Source organism: Trachypithecus francoisi, unplaced genomic scaffold, assembly GCF_009764315.1.
Source record: "Trachypithecus francoisi isolate TF-2019V2 unplaced genomic scaffold, Tfra_2.0 Lachesis_group20, whole genome shotgun sequence".
NCBI classification, from domain to species: Eukaryota; Metazoa; Chordata; class Mammalia; order Primates; family Cercopithecidae; genus Trachypithecus; species Trachypithecus francoisi.
This window is the reverse complement of record NW_022681466.1, coordinates 35129164-35144792: the sequence shown is the minus strand read 5'-3', so window position 1 is coordinate 35144792 and position 15629 is coordinate 35129164. Positions and strand designations below refer to the sequence as shown.

The 15629-nt window shown below is 39.8% G+C and overlaps 1 protein-coding gene across 1 annotated transcript in view; it reads right to left on the bottom strand.

Annotated features, from left to right (window-relative positions):
* MED13 (mediator complex subunit 13) overlaps positions 1 to 15629 on the bottom strand; it is a 127377-nt gene that overhangs the window by 88519 nt on the left and 23229 nt on the right. Inside the window, exons 4-8 of the mRNA XM_033183742.1 lie at positions 7852 to 7997; positions 6227 to 6424; positions 3601 to 3795; positions 2040 to 2202; positions 1730 to 1840 (exon numbers count right to left, since the gene is read on the bottom strand). Coding sequence (XP_033039633.1) covers positions 1730 to 1840; positions 2040 to 2202; positions 3601 to 3795; positions 6227 to 6424; positions 7852 to 7997 — 813 coding nt within the window. The remainder of the gene's footprint in view (positions 1 to 1729; positions 1841 to 2039; positions 2203 to 3600; positions 3796 to 6226; positions 6425 to 7851; positions 7998 to 15629) is intronic.

Here is a 15629-nt window from a genome sequence, read left to right as displayed (position 1 = left end):
ATTAGAGAAATGCAAATCAAAACCATAATGAGATAACATCTCACATCAGTCAGAATGGCTATTATTAAAAAGTCAAAAAGTAACAGATGCTGGCGAGATTGAGAAGGGAACATTTATACACTGTTGGTGGGAGTGAAAATAGTTCAACCATTGTGGAAAGCAGTGTGGTGATTCCTCAAAGAGCTACAACTACCATCCGACCCAGCAATCCCATTACTGGTTATATACCCAGGGAATATAAATCATTCTACCACAAAGACACATATACACGAATGTTCCCTGCAGCACTACTCACAATAGCAAAGACGTAGCATCAACCTAAGTGCCCATCAATGACAGACTGGATAAAGAAAATGTGGTACGTACATACCATGGAATACTGTGCAGCCATAAAAAAGAATGAGATCATGTCATCTGCAGGAACATGGATGAAGCTGGAGGTCATCATCCTTAGCACAGGAACAGAAAGCCAACTACTGCCTGTTCTCACCTATAAGTGGTAGCTAAATGATGATAACTCATGGACAGCAAGAAGGGTCCAACAGACACTGGGGTCTACTTCAGGGTAAGGGAGGAGGGACAGGAGCAGAAAAAGTAACTACTGGGTACTAGGCTTAGTATCTGAGTGACAAAATAATCTACACAGCAAATCCCTGTGACATGAGTTTACCTATTTCACAAACCTGCACACATAACCCTGAACCAAAAATTAAAGCTAAAAAAAAAAGAAAAGAAAAGAATGTACTCTTCAAAACCCAATGCTGCATTTGCTATTAAAAAAAGATTTTATCATGAAGTCAGGAGATCCAGACCATCCTGGCTAACACAGTGAAACCCTGTCTCTACTAAAAATACATTAATAATAATAATAAAAAAAATTAGCTGGGCATGGTGGCGTGTGCCTGTAGTCCCTCCCAACTACTCCTACTTTATGGAGGCTGAAGTAGGAGAATGGCGTGAACCCGGGAGGTGGAGCTTGCAGTGAGCCGAGATCGCGTTACTGCACTCCAGCCCAGGAGACAGAGCAAGACTCCATCTCAAAAAAAAAAAAAAAAAAAAAGATTGTAGGCCAGGTATGGTGACTCACACCTGTAATCCTAGCACTTTGGAAAACCAAGGGGAGGACTGTTTGAGGCTAGGAGTTCGAAACCAGTCTGGACAACATACCAAGATCCCCTCTCCACAATTTTTTTTTTTCTTTTAATTAGCCAGGTGTGGTGGTACATGCCTGTAATCCTAGCTACTTGGGAGGCTGGGGCAGGAGGATCGCCTGAGGGCAGGAGTTTGAGGCTGCAGTGAGCCATGATTACTTCAGCCTGGGCAACAAACCAAGACCCTGTCTCTTTATTTTCTAAAAAAGAAACAACTTTTGGGAGAAATTTCTCAGGCAGTGCCATTGAGGAAGCAATGCTTTTCTCAAGAGACTTATATGCCTTTTATGTCTTATAGATGCTATATATACCATGGCCCCATATAAAATCGTCTTTTATTTAGCCACTAGGAAACAAAACTTTTAGAGTCCATCTCTGGTAACAGTGAATGAACTGAAGGATTATATCTACATGTATTTCTATAATCAGCTTCAAATTCCTGAAATCTTTTTCATGAATTTTCTTTTGAAGAAAATCCTAACGTCATGTGTAAGCTATCTCAAATAAAGTGGGCATAAGCATTTAGTGGCATGAGAAACTATCACACATAGGCATCAATTGATCGGGAAATAATCTACCTCAAACAACTGCAATTTGTTCTTTGTGTGGCTTCAACAAAGTCCCAGGATGCCACTTTAGCAGCTGTCGCTTCTTCGCACAGACCACCTGATGAAGCAGAATACTTCCTCCTAAGATTTAAAGTTACAAAATTCTTTAGAATTCATAAAATTTTCCATTAAACCTCAATGTAGCATTAGAATTAACTTTAAAGATCAACGTTATGAGTTAAAGAAAAATCAAACAAATGATGGTTTATACTTTAGATATCTTCTAATTATAAATAATTATCAACATGCAATTTTTGAACTTATAAATGAAAATACACACTTGTTCTGTGCTCTGTTCATATTGCATTCTTGCCAAACTCTATCCACCACATGATTTGCTAATTTTCTGGGTATTTTCCCACCATGGTGGCTAGTACTATCGGAGTTGAAGCCATCAGATACTGAAGAAAATTTGACCCACTTCTGGGCAGACTGAGGATCAACTGAAAACAAAACAAAAAAACAGGCTGTAGGAGAATAAAGGTAGGTTTAAAGTAACATTATTTGGGTTTTTTATTAATTTGTGATACAAGCTGCTCCAGCTATCTGGTAAAATTATTTATATTTTGAGACAAAAAGCATGCTACTTTTTGGAATCAGATTTCATTAGGCAAATGTGGCAGTCAAGTACATCTCTGTAACCTAGCACTCTCAGTGCCAAGAGCGGGGTTCTCAGGAGCCAGGCAGGGCCAGCACAGGGTGGTGTGTGGAGGGAGGTGGGCTGTGTGCTGTATAAGCAAACCAGACTACCCTGATGCCCAGTGACATCATCAAGGTTGGGGGCTGGCCAGAGGTAGGTAGACTGGAAGGACTCAGGAGTACTGCGAAGGGTCCCTGGACACCAACTATGGAGCTGCTGCACAGAGCCTGACTTCCACATCAAGGTGGGGTTTGGAGCCCAGAATGAGCCCCTACAGCGGCAGCACTCTGGCCCTTCTGTCCCTGCCAGCCTCTGACCTCGGTCAGTCAATGATTGCTGGACTCTAGCCAAACACTCTGGTATTCTCATTTAGTTGGAAATCAGACAGTCTTTTTTGTAAGGTCAGCTGAGCATGAGCATATTTCCCCTCCATTGTAAAAAGCTCTTCTGTGTTTCTGTATGTTTATCCTCCATTGTAAAAAGTTCTTCTATGTTTTGTTTTAAAGGTAGATGGAGGGAGGGCAGGGATATAAACCTGTTGCATCAATCGATGGGTCAGAACTTTAGCATATGCGTATGTCCTTCTGAGTGACAGGGCATTTTGCTGAAAATAAGCACCTTGGTAACTAAACCCTTTTTAATAGCTAAAATGCTTTAGTTCTGTATTGACAGTTACTATAAAAGCTTGGGTTTATTTTTGTAGGACTTAAGTGCTAAGAATTAGAACACAGCAATGGGCTGCTCTGTTGGAGTACATTTTAATTATAAACACACAAATCTTTAAAAATAAAAGTACGCTACTTTTAAATACAGAAAGCAAAATATCTAAAACAGGGAATGCAAACTGGATGGCAGTGTATCAACGCTGATTTTCTGACTAAGAGGATAGAGTAATAGTTGTATAGGAGAGTGTCCTTAATTCTGGGAAATATACTGAGTACACAAGAGTGATGGGACATCACATCTGTAGCTTGTTCTCAAATGGTTCAGAAAAAGACCAATGATAATGAATGTACATATACACAGAGAGGGTGAAGGAGTAAATAATAACAGTTTGGAAATCTGGCTAAGGAAATTACTTGTACTATGCTTGTAACTTCTCAAGAGGTTTGAAACTATTTCAAAATAAATTATTTCTTAAGTACTTACTGTACACAAAGTAACAGATTACCAGAGCTGATGAGACAAATTACTACTATACCTGTTTGGACTTCCTCAGGAGATGTAGGTGGTGTAAGCGTAACCGAAGACATAGCAGGATCTCTTGTGGAAGCAGGCACTTGGTGGACACCCAAGCAAGAAGATGAACAGTGAGTAGATCCCACAGGGCTAGGAGTAGGAATGTCTGACTGAGGGACTAGAACAAAGCATGCTGGGTAGATCATTCGGACACCAGCTGAAAGGAAAACAAAAATGGGACAGGAAAACCAATTACCTTTGTGACTAGTGAATTAGTCATACTCAAAAGTACTATAATGGAAAAGTAGGTATCACACCTGTACAAATAAAAATACATTTTTATAAATATAAGCTTCTTTGGCATAAGTTTTTCTTTTTTTTATTTTATTTTTTTTCTCTCTTTTTTTTCTTTTTAGAAGAAACCATAACAAACCACAACAAGCTGCCAGTGGTGGTTACCTTTGCTGAGAGAGATTTGGAAAAAGGCAGCTTTCCTTTTAATTTTTTAGATTTCTAGAAATGTGTTTTTTAAACCTTTGTTTGCATCTCTGACCAACTTAATGTGTATTACTTTTTCAATTTTATTTTTTAAGTTTAACAAAGGTAATCTGGACACTAGAATTACAAACCATTTTCTATTTACTTTTCTATATGCCTCTATTTTAAAAGCCTAAAAAATGTGTGTGTGTGTTGTTTCCGTTTTTGTCACAACTGCTCTGGTAATGTGTTTATTAAAAGTAAACACTGGTAATCTTTTTATTAAAAAAAAAAAACAGGCCAGGAGCGGTGGCTCACACCTGTAATCCTGGCAATCTGGAAGGCTGAGGTGCGTGGGTCATTTGAGGTCAGGAATTCAAGAGCAGCCTGGCCAACATGGCTAAATCCCATCTCTACTAAAAATACAAAATTTAGCTGGGCATGGTGACGGGCACCTGTAATCCCAGCTACTCGGGAGGGTGAGGCAGGAGAACTGCTTAAGCCCAGGAGGCAGAGGTTGCAGTGAGCAGAGATCGCACCACTGCACTCCAGCCTGGGCAGCGACAGAGCGAGATTCCATCTCAAAAAAAATAAACAAAAGATGAAATGAGGTGATCTTCATGTATAACATTACCATTAGATTCCCTTAAATACAATATGGTAGATTCTAATTCCAATTATCTGCTAAATTATATTTTCTCCATGCCTCCTCTCATGCCTCTCCGAGGTAGAGTATATGTCTTCACTCCATTGTCAGGCTATGTGACTTGCTCTGGAATGTAAGCATGTGACATAAGCCACATCCTAACAGAGCTTTAAATGTGCTTGTAGGGTCAGTGCAGCTTCTCTCACTTCTGTCTTTTTTTTTTTTTTTTGAGACGGAGTCTTACTCTGTCGCCCAGGCTGGAGTGCAGTGGCCAGATCTCAGCTCACTGCAAGCTCCGCCTCCCGGGTTCATGCCATTCTCCTGCCTCAGCCTCCCGAGTAGCTGAGACCACAGGCGCCCACCACCTCGCCCAGCTAATTTTTTGTATTTTTAGTAGAGACGGGGTTTCACCGTGTTAGCCAGGATGGTCTCGATCTCCTGACCTCGTGATCCGCCCGTCTCGGCCTCCCAAAGTGCCAGGATTACAGGCTTGAGCCACCGCGCCCGGCCACTTCTGTCTTCTACTATGAGATTAACATGTCCCGGATACCGGTACTTTGTTAACCTGGGTCTCTGAATGAGAAGACATAGAGAATATAGCCAATCTGAAAAAATCTGACCCTTTTGGGCTGGGCGCAGTGGCTCATGCCAGTAATCCCAGCACTCTGGGAGGCCAAGGTAGGTGGATCACTTGAGGTCAGGAATTTGAGACCAGCCTGGCCAACATGGCAAAACCCCATCTCTACTAAAATTACAAAAATTAGCTGGGCATGGTGGCGTGCACCTGTAATCCCAGCTACTAGCAAGGCTGAGGCAGGAGAAGCACTTGAACCTGGGAGGCGAAGGAGGTTTCAGTGAGCCAAGATCACGCTATTGCACTCCAACCTGGGCAACAGAGCAAGACTCTGCCTCAAAAAAATAAAAAAAAAAATTAAAAAAAAAAAATCTGACCCTTTTGGCAGGCAGAGCATGCAAACTCACAAATTCTTTAGTTACATTTTCTGTCTCTTAAGTTATCAGAAGTGATAGTTTTACGAAACATTAAAACATCACATAACACAGGCTGTCAACTTTTCAGCCTTCAAATATTAATTCACAATTAACTGTCCCATTCTAAGCATGCTTCTCTCTAGACAGACTCTATTTCCCTGCCCCAATGACTTTGGCTTGGCCATTTAACTAGTTTTGTCTAATGCAATGTGAGCAGATGCAACATATACTGTATCCCAGCAGAAGCTTTGAGTACACTTACATGGTTTGGTTCAGTCCCTATTATTTCTTCTGTTCTCATAAGAACAGTATGTCCTAGCTACTGGGATACTAATTTAACCTAGGTTACAGAATGAGCAGATACATGGAGCCAAACCACAGCTAAGATGCAGCCCTTAAGTAATGTGGGCAAGAAATAAGAAATAAATCTTTGGTGTTGAAAGCCACTGAGTTATTAGACTTGTTATTGAGCAAAATATAACTAATACATACAATCATGCGTTTTCCCCTTAGGAATAATACTCAGCATACATACCAACAAGAACTTCTACTGCAGCTAAAGAATCATCTTCCCAATCCATATCTTCCTGCTTTTCTTCAGACATCTCCTTCAAGCAACATGAGATAGGATAGAACTGTTTCCATTCACCAATTAATTTTTTTGTAGCTGAATCAGACATCTTGAATGCCTGTCCTGTGAGAGTGCCATTTAGTCCAAATGGGCATAAGATAACTAGAAACCCAAAGCAGACATCAAATAAGTAACTAAAGACTGTTTTACCAAATAGGAACACAGTGAACAATGTGGCAAGTGATCGTGCAATTATAAAAAAGAAAAGGAAACCAATAATAACCATTCCAGAGAAAAATCAATTTATTATACTTCATTATTGTGAAGATAAAGTACAACACTGAGTTTATTATATAAACTGTTAAAAATTTTTCTGCCCAGGCTGGGTGCAGTGGTTCACGCCTGTAATCCCAGCATTTTGGGAGGCTGAGGCGGGCAGATCACCTGAGGTCAGGAGTTCAAGACCAGCCTGGTCAACGTGGTGAAACCCTGTCCTTAATAAAATACAAAAAAAATTAGCTGGGTGTGGTGGCACACGCCTGCAATCCCAGCTACTCAGGAAGCTGAGGCAGGAGAATTGCTTGAACTGGGGAGGCAGAGGCTGCAGTGAGCCAAAATGGCACCACTGCACTCTAGCCTGGGCAACAGAGGGAGACTTCATCTCAAAAAAAAAAAAAAAAATTGCCCAAACTCTTAAGAATTTTAACAGAAGTTGGGAATATTTATAAGAAAAAGCAATCTGAGGAAAAACAATATAGATATATAAATATAGATATATAGATATATAAATCTAAATATTTATAATGTACTGCCATGTAAACTTTAAAAAGCAAATATTAGGTTTAAAGTTAAAATAAGAACACACTGCCAAGCCTTAAAAGCAATTCAGCAATCTTATAAAATATTTCTTCTAGAATTCAACTGTTTTCATAGTATAAATAGTATCAAAAGTCCGTTTGTAGCTATGTTACAAATGGCTTTGGCCAGGCAAGGTGGCTCACACCTATAATCCCAGCACTTTGGGAGGCCGAGGCAGGTGGATCACTTGAGGTCAGGCGTTCAAGACCAGCCTGGCCCACACAATGAAACCGAGTTCTACTTAAGAAACACAAACATTAGCTAGGCATGGTGGCATGAGCCTGTAATCCCAGCTACTTAGGAGGCTGAGGCAGAATTGCTTGAATCCGGAAAGTAGAGGTTGCAGTGAACAGAGATTATGCCACTGCACTCCAGCCTGGGCAACAGAGCGAAACTCCATCTCAAAAAACAAAAACAAACAACAAACAAAACATGGCTTATATGACCTGACACACAAGATAACCTTGAAAACATTAACACATATAAATCCAATACGCTATCTAAAAGAACACTTTAAACTACCTCACCATTCATGGTCAAGAATTTTTGGTAATACCTGTATTTAAAAATGTAGTAACACCCTAATGGGGGAGAAGAAAGTAAATGACATCAAAATCATCTTTAGGCTAAAGATCAGGGGGAATTCCATCAATCCCCAAATGTAAAATTATGAAGTTCAATAAGGATCTTTCAATAAAAGATCAATTACCTAATATAATAAAATAATCTACCTTGAAATGGGCTATTAGATTGTTGAGCAAGGGTGATATGCTCTTCACTGAGAAGGTATACAGGTTGATGTTGGTTAATTTCCACACTGGTACAAACATTGCTGTCTCCATGCAAGAAAAAGGTGAAGGAGCAGGACAAGTGTTCACTAAAAAAGAAGAAAAAGTTATATCTTAGTGATGGCTAGTGGCCAAAAATGTTAACTTGCTTTTATTAGGAAGTATGCAAAAATTCATACTCTATTTTGCCCAGAAAGTCTAATTCATCAGAAGGAAAAAAATCATGGACATGAGCAAAGACTTAGCTATAAGAAAAGTTCTTTACAACACTGTTTATAGTAGGAAAGGCTGCAAATAGAGGGGCCAGTTAAATGAGTTAGGTACATTCACACATAGAATTATTATATAGCCACAAGAGTAAGTTAAAGTAGAAGAGTAGGTTTATTGGAAAGGGATAGGCTACCAAAATAGTAGGGTCAATTTTTTTCTTTTTCTTTTTTAAAGAAAGAGAGAGGGTCTCACTATGTTGCCCAGGCTGGCTCGTAACTCCTGGGCTCAAGGGATCCTCTTATCTCAGCCTCCAAAGCAGCTGGGACTACAGGCATGGGCCACTGTACCCAGCTCTTTTTTTTTTTTCTTTAAGAAAAAAAAGTTTTCTTTGGATAAAGAAAATAAAGGCGGACAAAAGAATTAATGGTGACTCAATTTTTATTTTTGCCTATTTTCCCCTCTATATAAGAAACTAAATACAAATATGTTTCTCATTTTATTAATTTTCAATGGGGCTAATCATTTAATGCAATCCCCTCCCAACCAATAACATTATTTTAAAGCAACAATGTGTCTTACAGTTGAAGGCATCCTAGAACCAAGAATATATGCAAAATAGTACACCTTAATGAAATTCGGATATGGCTGAGTATACAGGTTGGAAAATAAAAGTTCCCAAGGACACCAAGATAAAATTCAGAAGGGTCAAATTGCCCATAAGAGGATAAGATTGTAAACTAATAAACTCTTCTTATTCTTTCTCCACACATTTATCTTAATAATTTATCTTTAAAAACCAGTTTTTTAAACTATGATGATTAATCAGCTCAAAACCTGTTTTATATATGTATAAGCCCTCTTGAATTTCTTCTGGATAAGCAGAACATAGTGAATTAAAATTATAGTAAAAGTAATGTTACAGTTAACAGAAGTGGGAAAATAGATGGTCGAAAAGAGGTGAAAAGCAATACAGAGCTAAGAATTTCTCTATCTTATACACATGGAGTCGATACAAAATGTCTAAACTTGATAGAACAAGAAATACAAATTTAAGCATGTTATTCAAGTTACAAACATAACTGACAGAGGCTAGTCTGAAGGTAGTTGAGTTACCTCAATTGACTGTTCAGTTAGTGCAGACAGAACTTGTTCTACTCTTTCCCCTTTCCACTACTGCATGTGACTAGTCTAAAAAATGCTTTTAATAGAAATACAATTTTTTTAGGCTGGGCACAGTGGCTCACATCTATAATTCCAGCACTTGGAAGGTGGGTGGATCACTTGAGGCCAAGAGTTCGAGACCAGCAAGGCCAAAATGGTGAAGCCTCCATCTCCCTAAAAATACAAAAAATTAGCCAAGCGCGGTGGCAGGTGCCTGTAAACCCAGCTACTTGGGAGGCTGAGGTGCTTGAATCTAGGATGTGGAGGCTGCAGTGAGCTAAGATCGCACCACTGCATTCCAGCATGGGCGACAGAGTAAGACTCTGTCTCAAAAAAAAAAAAAAAAAGTAAATAAAAATTAACATAACTGACAGAAAAACTTAACTGAAAAAAAATTTTAAAAACCAACAACAAAAAAAACTTATCGTTCTTGTTAAGAAAGCTGTGACAATGGCTGGGAATGGTGGCTCATTCCTGTAATCTCAGCACTTTGGGAGGCTGAGGAGGGAGAATAACTGGAGGTCAGGAGTTCGAAACCAGCCTGGCCAACATGGTGAAACCTTGCCTCCAGCTACTCAGGAGGCTGAGGCAAGAGAATTGCTTGAACCCGGGAGGCAGAAGTTGAAGTGAGCCAAGATTGTGCCACTGCATTCCCAGTCTGGGCAACAGAGCAAGACTCTGTCTAAAAGAAAAAAGAAAGAAAAGAAAGAAAGAGCAGTGACATTGTTGAAAGTTGATAAATCAAGGCCCCAGAGGCAGTATAAAAATCTCTGGAATTATGACAGTAACCACCAGAAGTAAAACAAAGTTTAAAAAAAAAAAAACAACCTTGTTACTTCTGGGGAAGGGACTTGGATATATGAGCAGGAATCCTTAAGGTTTTCTAATTTATAATACCATTCTGTTCTGCTTGAATTATATTAAAATGTTAATCTTGGCCAGGCGCAGTGGCTCATTCCTGTAATCCCAGCACTTTGGGACGCCGAGGCAGGCAGATCACGAGGTCAGGAGTTCGACACCACCCCATGCAATACGGTGAAACCCCATCTCTACTGAAAAATACAAAAATTAGCTGGGTGTGGTGGCATGCGCCTATAGTTCCAGCTACTCAGAAGGCTGAGGCAGGAGAACTGCCTGAACCTGGGAGGTGGAGGTTGCAGTGAGCCGAGATCACGCCACTGCACTCCAGCCTGGGAGACAGAGTGAGACTCCATCTTTAAAAAAAAAAAAGGTTAATCTTATAGGAATAATTATTGGTTGAAGAATTATGAAGACTAAAGACATTTGCTTTAGTAAAAAGGGTATATATTTAAAATAACCACAAAATCAAGATAAGAGACTATTAATAATAACTTTGAGAACTATCCACTCAGGAACGGACCATTGCTATTGCTTATTTAAAGGGAAAAACTGAAAGCCAGATGTGGTAGCTCACAACTGTAATCCCAGCTACTGGAGAGGCAGAGTTGAGAGGATCACTTGAGGTACAGAGTTCAAGGCCAGTTTGGCAACATAACAAGAGCCTATCTCTACAAAAAATTAAAAAAACAGCAAGCCATGGTGGCACACATCTATAGTCCCAGACACTCGAGAGGCTGAGGCAGGAGAATTGCTTGAGCCCAGGAGTATGAAGCTGCAGTGAGCTATAATCGCACCACTGCACTCTGGCCTGGACAACAGAGCAAGACCCTATCTCTAAAAAAAAAAAAAATTTTTTAAATAAATAAAAGAATATGACCAGACTGGCCCACTGGCCAAAGGAGAATGAGAAATAATACAGAATAGATCTCTACCTAATCTGTAGTTTAAAGCATAAAGTATGGCATCAACTGGCTAACCACTCCCCACCTCCACCACCTCAAGTTGACCTCCAGTTATGCGAATGAGAATACATAACTGCTATTTTTAAGCCACTAAGTTTTGGGGATGGTTTCATTACAGCAAAATAACCAATACAGAAATTAGTACCAAAAGTGAGGTGCTGCCAAAACAAAAACCTGAAACATGTGGCTTCTGCTTTGGGACTGGATGGTGGGTGGGGAGTAATCTAGGACACTAGAGAAATGATGAGGAAGCTACTATGAGATTGGGAAATGATGACCCATGCTATATAATGGAGAAACACTTTGTGGAATCATTGCCAGAAACAATCTGCAAGGCAGAAAATGTACCTAACGAACTTAAAAAACAGATCAAGTCAAAATGTAAATTGGTTTTGAAGAGCTATACTTGATAAAGTACTAAAAGAGATGAATATAGAAAAGAGCTTACTGGCTTGCAAGCATAATTTAGAAAGAATATAGGTAACTCAGGACCAGCAGGGTTGGAAAATGAAACAAATACATGGTGCCATTACACTGCCTCAGCGAAAAGATCAAATCAAGAGTGTGACTCTAATATCCTGTTATAAACATCAAATATGATTTTTGATACTAGTTGAAACATTAAGATTTGGGTTTTTCCCTCATAGTTTTAAGCCTCCATGAATTTACTTTTCTCAAAGAAACTTTTTAATGTAAACAATCATATGCTACAAATTTTCTTCTGCATGAGAATGCACACATAGCCATATTTGTGCTTTTCTTTCTTTTGAATGTCCTCTTTTCTGACACAATTTTTTTATATAACTGAGGATGAGTTACAAAGTATGTAAATACATAAAAGATAATCTCTAAACAGTATTTTCGTCTTAGAAAACCACTAATATTTAATAATTCTGAGAAGAATATGTCCATTAAAGGACATGAGAATCTAAAAGCAAGACCAAATGCTAAAAACTTAAATGAAAAACTGATAGTCAACCAGCTAGAATTACTATGTATTTTTCAATATTACAAGCTTTTTACATGTTTTTCAGGCAACCTTAGACGACTAATGCATGTCTTGGTAGGGAGGCAAATCTTTAAAAAGAATTCTAAGAACTATTAACTAAAAATACCATGCTAAGGAAAACATTTATTAAGGAAGAGCTGGGTGTGGTGGTGAGCGCCTGTAGTCCCAGCTACCCAAGAGGCTGAGGGTGGGAGGATACTTGAGGCCAACAGTTCAATCATGCAGTGCACTTTGAGTCTGTGAATAACCACTGCACTCCAGCCTGGGCAACAGGGTGAGACCCATTTCTTTTAAAAAAAAAAAAAAGAGAGAGAGAGAGAGAGAGACAGAGAGAAGAGACTCAAGCAAGAATAATCTACTATATAGAGAAATTGTAATTTGATTAATTTTAGGATAAGTATGCTACAGAAATGATTATGAAAGCTGTGTGCTTACTTAGCTACTGAACAGTAAATTTTTAAAATCTAAATTGCCAATACTTCCAAGAATATTTATAAGTAAAAGCAATAACCTATAACAGTTTCTTATCTTTAAAAGACAAAGAGGGCCAGGCGCGGTGGCTCACACCTGTAATCCCAGCACTTTGGGAGGCTCAGGTGGGCGGATCACCTGAGGCCAAGAGTTTCAGACCAACCTGGCCAACTTGGCAAAACCTCATCGCTACTAAAAATACGAAAAAAATTAGCCGGGTGTGGTGGTGTGCGCCTGTAATCCCAGCTACTCAGGAGGCTGAGGCATGAGAATCGCTTGAACCCAGGAGACGCAGGTTGCACCGAGCCAAGACCACACCACTGCACTCCAACCTGGGTGACAGAGCAAGACTCCAGCACTTTAGGAGGGCAAGACAGGCAGATCGTTTGAGCCCAGGAGTTTGAGACCAGCCTGGCCAACATGGTGAAATTCCGTCTCTACTAAAAATACAAAAATTAGCTGGGTGTGGTGGCACACACCTGTAATCCCAGTTACTCAGGAGGCTGAGGCAGGAGAACCACTTGAACCCAGGGAGGCAGAGATTGCAGTGAGTCGAGATCTTGCCACTGCACTTCAGCCTGGGAAACAGAGTGAGACTTCATCTCAAAAATTAAAAAAAAAAAAAAAAAAAAAAAGACAAAGCGGCTAGGAGACCTGAATTTTATCTACTGTTCCTTTAATCAGTGGAGTATAATTCTTAAAAACACAGCTTTCAACTGTTTCATTTTATACACGAAATATTAAATAAGATAATTTAAAAACAGCCAGCCATGCCTGTAATCTCAGCACTTGGGAGGCTGAGGCAAGAGGAGCTGGGCTTGAGCCCAGGAGTTTGGGACCAGCCTGGGCAGCACAGTAAGACCCCATCTCCACAAAAAAATTAAAAATTAGCCAGGTGGGGTGGTGCATGTCTGTGGTCCCAGCTACTCGAGAGGCTGAGGCTGAGGTAGAAGGAACATTTGAGCCTGAGAGGTAGAAGGAACATTTGAGCCTGAGAGGTTGAGGGTGCAGTGAGCTATGATGACACCACTGCCCTCCGGTCTCCAAACAAAAAAAATATATATTTAAAATGGATTTTTCTCATGACAAAGCATTTTAAAAGATTTTAAAAATTATTTTAAAAGCATTTTTAACATTTTAAAAATCTATTTTTCTGAAAATATTGTAATATTGGAAATATTTTAAAATACATTAATTTGACCTATCTTAAATGTTATTTAGGAAAATAAGTTTACTCTAGTATGTATAAAATCATAAAAGTCATCTTTCCACTTTCCTAACAGTCTTTCCAGTGAGCACTTACCCACTTTATTTTTTAATTTTATGGTTTAGAGACAAGGTTCTCACTGGAGTGCAAGTGGTACAATCATAGCTTGCTGCGGTCTCAAACTACTGGGCTCAAGCAATCCTCCCAACTCACCCTCTTGAGTAGCTGGGACTACAGGTGTGCGCTACCATACCCACCTAATTTTTTTTTTTTCGCTAGAGATGGCAGGGGCGGGGGCTCACTATGTTGCCCAGGTTGGCCTCAAACTCCTGGCCTCAAGCAATCCCCCACCTTGGCTTCCCAAAGTGCTGAGATTACAAGCATGAGCTAACTTCATCTGGCCCCATTTTATCTTTCAAATAAGAAAATAAAATTTGGCTTCTTGATGTAAAGGGATAAACTTGTCTCCAAGGAGTCTTTGTAGCAATCCAATATACCAAAATACAAAACATGTAACCAATGGTCTCAGCTCCCACTGTACATCTGCCACTACCCTATTTACTAACAACACTTAATCCCAGCCTAGCGGTCTATAATCAAAGAAAAATCACTACCTCCTATACTGCTAGCATATAATCCCAGTATACAATAGTCTGATCTTATTGTAACAGACAATGGTTTAAAATAAACCCAAGTTTGTATGTGATACTGGAGGGAAACAATATGCTAAATGTGTGGTACAATTTGAGATTTTTTTTTTTTTTTTGAGACAGAGACTTGCTCTGTTGCCCAGGATGGAGTGCAGTGATACAACCTTGGCTCACTGCAGCCTCTGCTTCCCAGGTTCAAGTGATTCTTCTGCCTCTGCCTCCTGAGTAGCTGGGATTACAGGCGCCCATGATCATGCCCAGCTAATTTTTGTATTTTTAGTAGAGACAGGGTTTTACCATGTTGGCCAGACTAGTCTCAAACTCCTGACCCTCAAGTGATCTGCCCACCTCAGCCTCCCAAAGTGCTATAATTACAGGCATGAGCCACTGCACCCAGCAGAGATTTTTTTTTTTTTTTTTTGAGACCATTTCACTCTTGTCACCAAGGCTGGAGTGCAATGGCATGATCTTGGCTCACTGCAACCTCCGCCTCCTGGGTTCAAGCAATTCTCCTGCCTCAGATTCCCAAGTAGCTGGGATGACAGGTACCTGCCACTGCGTCCGGCTAGTTTTTTTGTATTTTATTTTTTAACTAGAGATGGGGTTTCACCATGCATTGGCCAGACTGGTCTTGAACTCCTGACCTCAGGTGATTCGCCCACCTTGGCACTCCAAAGTGCTGAGATTACAGGCGTGAGCCACTGTGCCGGCCTGAAATTTTTTAAACAGATGGTGGTCTCCCTATGTTACCCAGGCAGGAGTGCAGTGGCTTTTCACTGGCACAGTCGTGAGGCACTACAGCCTCAAACTCCTGACCTCAAGTGATCCTCCTGCTGCAGCCTCTTAAGTAGCTGGAACTACAGGTGTACACCACCACACCCAAATCTCTGAAATCCTTCTATTAAAGGTAACATTCTAGTCAGAGAATATTATAAAACAATTAGAAAATACCAACACAGTGAATTCGGTTGTGCTTTTTTTCCAAGGAGAAATGTTATTCATATCATCCCATCAAACATTTTTGGTATTTAACACTCAGAAAAGTAGAGTTAAAACAAAAACATATCACTACAATAAGAATCCAAAGTATTATTAGCTACTATAAAGGACTGCAGAGAACACTTGCTCTCCATGAGCTTACACTGCAATATCTAAAACAAAAAGTTATGAATGAGGCAGAATTTTATAAA